The sequence below is a fragment of the Elephantulus edwardii genome, unplaced genomic scaffold, assembly GCF_000299155.1.
Source record: "Elephantulus edwardii isolate Elephantulus edwardi_28Jun2011 unplaced genomic scaffold, EleEdw1.0 scaffold00245, whole genome shotgun sequence".
Lineage (NCBI taxonomy): Eukaryota > Metazoa > Chordata > Mammalia > Macroscelidea > Macroscelididae > Elephantulus > Elephantulus edwardii.
The window spans coordinates 4,338,039-4,348,746 of record NW_006399995.1 but is presented as its reverse complement, the minus strand read 5'-3'; the positions used below and the strand labels follow the sequence as shown (position 1 = coordinate 4,348,746).

At 41.5% G+C, this 10,708-nt stretch overlaps 1 protein-coding gene across 1 annotated transcript in view; it reads left to right on the top strand.

Annotated features, from left to right (window-relative positions):
* The first annotated feature begins 9,390 nt into the window (after positions 1 to 9,390).
* FNIP1 (folliculin interacting protein 1) overlaps positions 9,391 to 10,708 on the top strand; it is a 193,511-nt gene continuing 192,193 nt past the window's right edge. The window contains exon 1 of the mRNA XM_006899066.1: positions 9,391 to 9,482. Within this exon, the coding sequence (XP_006899128.1) occupies positions 9,391 to 9,482 (92 nt within the window). The remainder of the gene's footprint in view (positions 9,483 to 10,708) is intronic.

Below are 10,708 nucleotides of genomic sequence, written 5' to 3'. Positions count from 1 at the left end.
TCCTTGGAGGCAAGGATTCTGATGCTCTGTCTAACATACTTTGGACATGTTGTGAGGAGAGACCGGTCCTTGGAGAAGGACATCATGCTTGGGAGGGTAGAGGGACGGCACAGGAGGGGAAGGCCCTCTATGAGGTGGATTGATTCAGTGACTGGGGTAATTGGGGTGGGAGTGTCGGAGACAGTGCAATTGGCACAGGACAGAGCGGAGTTTAGGGCTGTTGTACATAGGGTCGCTATGAGTCACAAGCGACTCAATGGCACATAACAACAACAACAACACATGCTGCATAGTATTCCATTATATGAATGTACTATAATTTCTCAATTCATTCTGTTGTGGTTGGACATTTGGGCTGTTTCCATAATCTTGCAATGGTGAATAATGCTCCTATGAACATTGTTGTACAAAAATCTCCATTTGTGCCTCAGTTCTCATTTTCTTGGGGTGTATTCTTAGCAGTGGAATAGCCGGGTCATATTTCTATATTCAGCTCTTTGAGGAAATGCCAAACTGCCTTCCAGAGTGGTGGTACTGTTTTACTACTGCTTGATTTTTGTTGTTATATGCTATTCACTTGACTGTGACTCATAGGAACCTTATTAACAACAGATCTGAACCTGACCTTAATTTATGCCATCCTTACTGGCTGCAGTATGTTGTTAAGTGTCATCAAGTCTGATTCACAACAACTCTATGAACATATCTGAATCCTGTCCCCTCCTGTGACATCTTCACAATCTATGACACCCTCAAGCCCATTGCTGCAATCACTATGTTAATTTGCCTGGTTGAGGGTCTTCCTCTTTTTTGCCATTTCTCCTTCTTTTCAAGCATGATGTCCCTCTCCAAGAAAGAGCCTCTCTTAGCAGCAAGACCAAAGTATGTGAGCTGATGCTTTATCATCTTTGCCTCCAAGAAGCCATCTGGCTATACCTTTTGCAAGACATATCTGTTTGTTGTATTGGTAGTCCATGTGATATTCAGTACTCTTCTCCAACACCACAGTTCAAAGGCATCCATTCTTATTCTGTCATCTTTGGTCATTGTCTAGCTCTTAGATGCATAGAAAGTGACTGAAAAGACCATGCCCTGAATCAGATGTACCTTAGTTTTCAAACTTACGTCATTTCTCCTTCATAATTTGGAGAGGTCTCTGACCTCTGATTAATATAGATTAAATAGGTATGGAAAAACGATACAACACTGATGCACCCTATTCTAAATTTCAAACCAAGGAGGGGAAGACCCTCTATGAGATGGATTGATTTGGTGACTGGGGTAATTGGGATGGGTGTGTCAGAGGCAGTGCGATTGGCACAGGATAGAGCAGGGTTTAGGGCTCTTGTGCATAGGGTCGCTATGGGTCGCAAACGACTCAACGGCACATAACAACAACAACAACAACAATGTTCCCTTGCTTTGTTTACACAATAGTTTTTTAGTTTAAATATTGGTTTTTGCACAAGAACAATTTAGTTTCATGGAGTTCCCGTCTTCTCAATGTTAGCCATAATTTGTTATGATTCACACAGTCAAATGCCTTTAAAATATATTGTGTATACTTGAGCCCATTGTTACAGTTACCATATCAATCTATCTTGTCGAGATCTTCCACTCCTGTGCTGACTTTCCAGCTTTCCAAGCATGATGTCCTTCTTCAAGGACTAGACCCTCCTAAAAATATGCCCAAAGTATGTGAGGAAGATTCACTATCCTGGTTTCAAAGGATCATCTTGGTCACTTTTTCTCCAAGACAATCTGTACACTAAGCAAATCATTCAAGAGCTGGACTCTGAAAAGAAGAACATGGCATCAGGATCAGAGGAAGACTCATTAACAACCTGTGTTACACAGATGACCCAACCTTGCTTGCAAAAGTTAGGAAGACTTGAGACACTTGCTGCAGAAGATCAAGAACTATAGCCTTTATTAAGAATTCTATCTCAACATCAGGAAAATAAAAATTCTCCCAACTGGACCAATAAGGAATATCACGGTGAAAAGAAAAGATTGAAAATGTCAATGACTTCATCTTACTTGGATCCACATTAAATACCCTTGGTACCAGTGACTGCTGAGATGAGGAGACATATTACACTGGGAAAACTTGCAGGCAAAGATTCTCCAAATTGCTGAAGTGCAATGATGTGAGTTTGAAAACTAATGTGTACCGGATTCGGCCATGGTCTTGTCAATCACTTGCCAAGCATCTAGGAACTGGACAATGAATAAGTATGACAATTAATAAAGGAGAATTGGTAACTTTGAGCTGTGGTATTGGAGAAGAGTTTTGGACTGTCAAAGAATAAATAGTTCTTTCTTGGAAGAGGTGCAACCCTACTACTGTTCCTTAGAAAGGAGATGGTATGACTTCCCTCAAATCCTTTACTGTGTTATCGAAAGAGGTCAGTTGCTGGAGGTTCTCATGCTTTATAAAGTGTTGTTGTTGTTATGTGCTGTTGGGTTGACTGCAACTCATAGTGACCCTATGTACAACAGCTTTGACACCTGCCCTATCCTGAGGCCAGTCTCACGGACTTCAACATACCTACCCCTATTACTCCAGCTACTGAGTCAATCCATCCCATCTTGTCCATCATTTTCCTCTCCTATGCTGTCCCCTCCACCCTTTCAAGCATGGTGTCCTTCTCCAAGGACCGGTCCCTCCTGGCCACATGCCCAAAGTGAGATGAAGCTGCAAAATCCTTGCTTCCAAAGGGACTTGGCTTCACTCTTTCCAAGACAGACCTGTTTATTCTCTTGGTGGTCCATGACATTGATTCTTCTTCAGTCATCCTTAGGAATTGTCCAACTCTCTGATGCATAACAAGTAATTGTGAAGACTATGGCCCGGATCAGGCACACCTTAGTCCCTAGATTGACACTGTTGCTCTTTAGCACTTTGGAGAGGTCATAACAGCAGCTTTCTCCAGAGGAATTCTTCTTTTGATTTCTTGACTGCTGGTGCTAAGAGTGTTGATTGTGGAGCCAAGCAAGCTGAAATTGTTAAAAACCTAATCTATTCTTTATCTATCACAGTGCTGGCAATTGGCCCAGTGGTGAGAATCTTTGTCTTTTTTATATTTAACTTCAATCCATGTTGAAGACTATAGTATTTTATTTTCTGGAGCAAGTGCTTCAGGTCCTCCTCAGTTTCAGCAAACAAGGTTGTGTCATCTGCATATCACAGTTGTTGATGAGTCTTCCTCTAATCCCAATGCCACATTCCTCCTCATAAAGTGCAGTCTCCTAAATGATTTGTTCCACATATAGATTGAAAAGTCATGGAAATAGGATGTATCCCTGATGCACTGCTTTCCTGGTTTTGAACCATGCAATGTTGTAAAAGGTAGAAGGGGAAAAAGGAATACTTTCAAAAGCATTGATAAAGTGACTACAACCGTATATTCAAACATAAATTGATTATGAGACTGTCTCAAAACTGGCCATTGTTTTCTTCTATTGCATATCTTAAAAAATAAACCCAACCCATTGCTACAGAAACAACTCATAGCTGACCTTTCTGCAGGTTTTTGGAATTTATAAATCACATGGTAGAAGATTATCAATCTTTCTACCATGAAGCTGCTTGTTGATTGGGCCTGCCATAAAGTTACTACCTTTGTTAATAGCGCAACCCCCTAAGGACTGCACCTCCATATGGTGTTATGTGCAATCGAATTGGAATGGACTCAAAGCTGACCCTCTAGAGGGTTTTCAGAGGCTATAAATTGCACAGGAGACTGCCCATCTCTCTTCCATGGAACAGCTTTTGGATTTGAGCCTTTGACCTTTGGACTGGCAGCCCAACACTTCATGACTAAGCTCTCAGAGCTCCCTACCAGAACCACCACATTATTGTTGTTGTTGTGTGCTGTTGAGTCGAAACTGACTCGTAGCTGATCCTCAAACAGGTTTTCAGAGGCAGTAAATCACACAGGAAGAGATTAACATCCTTTTTCTGCTCCACATGGGGTAGCTGTAAATCAGAATCAACTTGACAGAACGTAACAACCCAAACATCTTATTTACTGATAAGTGCTCAACTGTTAAACAAAAGTTTATTGTAGTTAGGTGCCATCAAGGAGAGTAAGACTCACAGTGACCCTATGAACAACAAACCTGAATCTCGTCCTATCTTGTGCCATCGTCACCATCTCTGATACATTTGAGCCCATTGCTGCAGTCACCGTGTCAATCCATCTCCATGAGGGTTTTCTTCTCTTTTGCTGCCCTTCCACCCTTCCAAGCATGATATCCTTTTCCAAGGAATAGCCTATCTTAGAAACATTACCAAAGTATGCGAGCCAAAGTTTTGTCATCCTTGCCTCCAAGGAGCACTCTGGCTGTACCCTTTCCATACCATACCTGCTCATTCTTTTGGCAGCCCACGGAATATTCCGTATTCTCCAACACCACAACTCAATTCTTCTTCTGTCATCCTTATTTACTGTACAGCTTTCAGATGCATATCAAATAATTGAAAAGAACATGGCCTGAATCAGGCACACTTTAGTCTTCAAACTGACATCACTGCTCTTCAGTATTTTGGATAGATCCCTGACAGTGGACTTACCCAAAGCAATATGTCTCCTTATCTCCTGATTGCTGCTACCAAGGGTGTTGATCGTGGATCCCAGCAAGATGAAATTATTATGGTTTCAATCTTTTTGCCAATGATCATGATGTTGTTCACTGGCACAGTGGTAAGTACCTTTTGTCTTGATGTTAAGATGCAATCCAAATTGCAGTAAGTACTGCAGGTCCCGCTCACTTTCAGTAAGCAAGATTGAGTCATCTGCATAGTGCAGGTTGTTGATGAAACTTCTTCCAATCCTGATGCCACATTCTTATTCAGAACCCAGCTTCATGAATTATTTGCTAAGCATACAGATTTAATAGGTATAGAGAAAACATACAACTCTGATACACACCCTTTCCAGTTTTAAACCGTACAGTGTTTCATTATCCTATTCAGAAAACCGTTTCTAGGTCTAGATATAGACTTTGCATGAGCACAATAAAGTGTTCTGTGATTCCCTTTCTTCTCAATGTTAGCCATAATTTGTTGTGATCTACACAGTCAGATGCCTTTGTATAGTCAATGAACACAGATAGATATTCTTTACTTTCAGCCAGGATCCATCTGACGTCAGCAATGGTGTCCCTAGTGCTATCACCTTTTCTAAATCCAGCTTGAACTTCTGGCAGTTCCCTCTCAAGGTACTGTTCTAGTAATTTTTGGATGCTCGTTAGCAACATTTTGCTTGTATGTGATACTAATGACATTGATAATTTCCACAGTTAGATCACCTTTTTTGGGAATAGGAATAAATATGACTTTTTTTCAGTTAATTGGCCAGTCAGCTATCCCCCAAATCTCCTGACAAAGGCTCGAGAGCGTGTCCAGGGTTGCATTTGTTAGTTGAAAAATGTCAATCAGTATCTCATGTATTCCTGGGGTCTTATTTTTTGCCAGTGTCTTCAGCACAACTTGAACTTCTTCCTTTGTTACCATTTGCTCTTGAGGGTTTAAAAGCAACAGCCACTACATTGGAGAAATATTTGGCCATCTCCTCTTGTAAACATTATAGCCTTGGCAACTCCATGAGGCAGTCATATTCTATTCTAAAGAGTTATGAGGTCCATGGCTATGCTGTTGTTAGGTGCTGTCGATTTGCCTGCAACTCATGGCAACCCTACCCTAAACCATCCTTACAATCTGTGCTATACTCAAGTCCATTGTTGTTGTCATTGTGTCACTCCATCTACTTGAGGATCTTCTTCTCTTTCTCTGCCTCTTTACTTCTAATAGCATTATGTCTTTTACCAAAGGCTGGTCTCCTGACAACATGCCCAAAGCACATAAGGCAAAGTTTCACATCCTTGCTTCTAAAGATCACTGAGTACACTTCCTTTAAGACAGACTTTTGTTCTTTTGGCAATCCATGGGATATTCAATACTCTTCTCCCACACCACCGTTTAAAGGTCTCAATCTTCTTCTGTCTTCCTTATTAATTGTCCAGCTTTCAAATGCATTAAAAGTAATTGAAACTACTACATATTGGCCTATACACCAAAATCCTTGCTTTTTACCACTTTAAAGAGATCTTTGATAGCAGATTTTCCCAGTGCAACATGTTTTTCCAAATGCAAAACCTGGCCATAGGTTTACTGAATAGAACATATTGATCCTAAGTGTGTATTCTGAGATACTATCAATGGAATTTATATTCAATTTAGGATAACATAGTAAAATTCAGTCTTACTATTATGGTTCAGGGACAAAATTTCAAGTGTCATAGCTATGATGACCACCTTAGTACACTATTAATGGGCAGATAACTATTATTTTTTCTCTCACATTTCCTCCTTGGCTTGTACGACTTACGGAGGCTTTTTATAAAACACTGTTGTTGTTTTCTTTGGTTTTTTTCTTTTTTTTTGTGGAAAGAAGTAGGACTAAGTAAAAGGGGGAAACATATACATGAAAATGGAACTTCAAAATTCTTTAAATTATATCTGCATAATTAAGTACATAATGTGGAAAACGTTTGTTGCAAACTTGCATTATTTTAAAGCTCTTATCATTCTGTGATTTGAGTACTATGCCTTGGGGAAATGTGATGTGTGCTGGAAGGTATATTTTGTTTTCTCAGTAGTTTTCAAGTATAAAACTAAATGAGACAACAGAAACAAAGCTATTACATGATTAGACAATACTAAAATAACCTATCTCTTACGCAACCAGTAATGTTCTTTCCCTTACTATTAATATCTATAATTATCTATGAAGTAACTTTTCCCAGGATGAAAGCACACAAGGTTATTGTATCTGGAAATTTCCTTCCTGGAGGGCCTAGGGGACTCTTCTCTGCACCCTCCATGAGTCCTCTGTGTCTTTGGTCCTGTATAGGTTGGTTCCATTTGCACCCTCCTAGTCAATTTGCTAGTGTTAAAAAAAAAAATCAACAAATGACTGATTCACTACTTTTTTAAAAGCCCAAATCCACTGCCATTCAATTGATTCTCATTTGTGGTAACCCTTTGTAGGTATTCCAAGGTCCTGTATTCATGGGAGAAGACCATGTTTTCCCTGTGGAGTGAATGATGGTATTTAATCCTTCAGTTAGCAGTTCACCATATTAGAGCACTGATGTCTTCTTCATTTTCAACTTTTTTTTCCCCTTAAAAATTACACAAGCTTTAATTCATTAACAACAATTTCATCCCATGGGCACTAATTTTGTCAGAAAAAAGAGTTAACAGAATACATTATTCGAAATCTCTCAGTATTTCGTCCTGGAGTTCAGAGGATTATCTCAAGTGTTTAGGTAGTTCCGTTAGTGTAAGCCTTATTTTATTCAGAAACTTCTGGAGTTTGGGAAATATATAGATTAACTTTGAATGAATTTTATTCTAAGCTTTAAATACCAACTTTTCAGAACTATCTTCCCCATTCTCTTACCTTTATTTCATGGTACAAATATATATTTTTTAAAAAACTGTAAATATAAATATGTACCAATTATATATTTTCTGCCCATTTTATTTTTATTTTATATTAGTTTGCATACAAAATCCATATATATTGCATATCATTCATGTACATTTATTTCACACATCCCTACAGTCACACATATTTCTAAAAACCTTGTAACATTGAAACTCAGAATATTGACCATTGACAAATTTTCAGATAATCGTTTCTCCCTGTTTTGTATTTGGGCTTGTTGCTAGGAGAGGCTATTCCTTGGAAAAGGACATTATACTTGGAAAGCGTGGGCAAAAGACAGGAAGGCCTTCAACCAGCTGGATTGACTCAGTGACTGCAGCCGTGACTGGGCTTGAGTATGTTAGAGATGATAAAGTGGCACAGAATAGGAGAGGGTTCAGAGCTGTTGTTCTCAGAGTCCCTGTCTTACTTCACTTGAGGGCACCTAACATTTGTAGTTTAGACTCTATCTAAGATTCAGTGGGGATTTGTACCTCTTAAAAGAAAATGAAATTTTACATGTGTGCCTAGCTTTGTATGGTTAAAATCCACCAGCTGCTCCGTGGGAAAAAGCTGGGCAATCAATCTCCTCCTGTGTTGTTTACAGCCTCTAAAAAGCCGCTGGAGGGTCAGGTTCCCACTCAACGGCAATGAGTTTGTTGTGGGTTGTTTTTTTTTTCTTTTCAGAATTTCATAAAATTCTCAATTATTTTTATCCCTCTTTCCAACTACATACCCGTCCCTTTTTGACAATATGTATTTTTCTGAGGATTACATCTCATAATTCTTGAGGGGTGGATGGTTGTGTGATTGCTGAAGATTTTTAAGACTAACTTGACTTAAAACGACCAATTTTAGCGGCCCCCAACCCATTTGGTTAAATTCCACAATTCTTTCCTCCTTCCATAGCTAGGCATTAAAATCAGCCTTTTTATCAAAATACTTAATAATTAGTGATACACGTTAAATATTTGTACATTAATGCCTTTTCTAGGCTTCTCAACATTGGTTTCAGTTCTTAATCTGTTGGTTACGAAGAAAATTGAGCCTTAACTCCTGATCCTCTGACTGACGTCTTTTCTAAATGGCGTCTTGTTTCGAGGCGCTTGTCGGAAATTTTGACGAACTCTGCCCTATAGTTCTTGGTCAAAGCTATCTGGGCTGGAAGTCAGGGCTGTGGAGGAGGTCCCTGCAGGGCCCGTCACTAGTTACCCTTAGCTACCCTCCATGATGAGCTTAAAATTTCGGCCGCCTGGCCTGCAGAAAAGAGGTATAATGACTTGGTTTCCAAAAGCAGCGCTGGCCACAAAGCAGGTACGCTCGTCACCTTCTCTAAGACACTGCTGGACTCCGACAGATGGAGGTGCAAAGCCACAAAAGTCAGTAAGGGGTCGATGAGTGAAGGTAAATTGCTTACTACCCTCTCCTTGGAGTGGGTGTGGGAAGCCGAAGGCTTCTGCAATCTAGAATTCTAGGCGGAGTCTCCGCATCACGCGCGCTGCAGCCTCTTAGAGCTACTGACAGCTCCAAACACAAAGGTGCATGCCCTCCCCCACTGCTCCAGCCACCCCCACATCCCCACCCTCCGCTACGAGTACGCCCCGCCCCGTGCGCTGCCACGTGACACAATTCACCCATCCGCCTATGGGCATCAGCTCCGCCCCACGCCCCCACCTTGCCCCGGCCCCGCGCGCTGCCACGTGATGAGGCTCACCGCCAACCAATGAGCTCTGGCTTTGGCTGGCGCCCCGCCCAGCGCGCCGTGGCTGTTTGAAGTGACTAATTTCTGTCATATGACTGAGGAGCCCATGGGGGTGGCGGGGCGGCTGTAGGAGCGGGGGCCTAGCAAACGCCCTGTGGAGCGACCCCAGCTTGTCGGTGGCCAACCACTATGGCCCCCACGCTTTTCCAGAAGCTCTTCAGCAAGAGGAGTGGACTGGGCTCATCCGGCCGGGACACCCGCGACCCGGATTGCGCTTTCAGGTAGGGTGCTGCTAGCCAGTCAGGCTGGGGGCACGGGACTGGTGGCCTTGTGAGCTCCAGGTTCCAGAGGCGCTGGGGCCTTTGGACCCCAGGCCCGAGAATCGGCACCTGTCTGGGACCAGAACCTGTAGTCGGAAGGGGCTCTCAAGGGTTGCAGCGAGGTCCTTTACCCCCCGTTTGTCGCCCCTTCCCCCTCCTCCTGGCGGGTTTGTTTACGTCTCGCGGGGCAGCCACGCGCGGTTGCTTGTGCTCCTCCGGATCGAGCATCGCGGCCTGAGGTGTTAGGTCCACGCACCTTCTTGGTGGCCAGGCGCAGGCTGGATTGGACCTCAGCCGTTGTCCTTCGGTCAGAGAAGTTCTTGCCTCCTCCTCGTGACCATTCTCTTCTCGGGTGCTCGGGTCCAGCGTGCTTGATGTAGTGGAAGGAGCAACAGTTTTGCTTAACCTTCTGAGTGTAGAGAAGGCTGGAGAAGCGAGGAGGGAAAGGGGTCGTGTTTTCAAATTTCGTGGAAGCTAAAATTGGAGGCGTGCTGTTACCGCGCTGAGCGACCTTAGTGTTAACAGAGGAGAAATGTGAAACCCAAGAGGTTAAAGTTACTCCTGACTGAACTGGGCCATAATAACCATGGCCATAGTATTGGTCATAGAATCTACTCTTTTGAACTGCAACTAAAGAAAGTATTGTTTTAAAAATGGAGAATGACAGAATATTTGCGACATTACAGACTGTCAATTTTTGGTTATGATACCTGTTGCTGGTAGATAACGTTTTAGAATTGTAAGGCTTGAAACAAACTGAGGAGAAAATTGTAGAGCTAACAGTCTTGTTGCGATGTGGAAACTTAACTAGACTAAATATCAAGTATCAATTAAACATGGTAGGAAAGCAGAGAAGGAAGTCATAGGAAGAAAAAGAAAAAATTGTTAAATTTTCCAACAGTAAATGAGATAATTATACTACCCTTACTCCATTGTAGCCCTTATTGGTAAACATTTGTAAATACATATGAAATTGAAAATAGAAATATTAGAGTTTTAGAAGTGGAGAAATCTAAATTGTGAATATCTTGAAAAGGTGCTTAGTAAATGCGGTTCTCTAGGTCTTATCTTTTACTACTGGGAAATGTATTGCTATGCTTAGCTGATTACTTTCTTTAAAGGTTTCCTTTGTGCTTTTCTTTTGAAAGATGAAAGTGAATTCTAAATAATATTATATTGAGGCATAC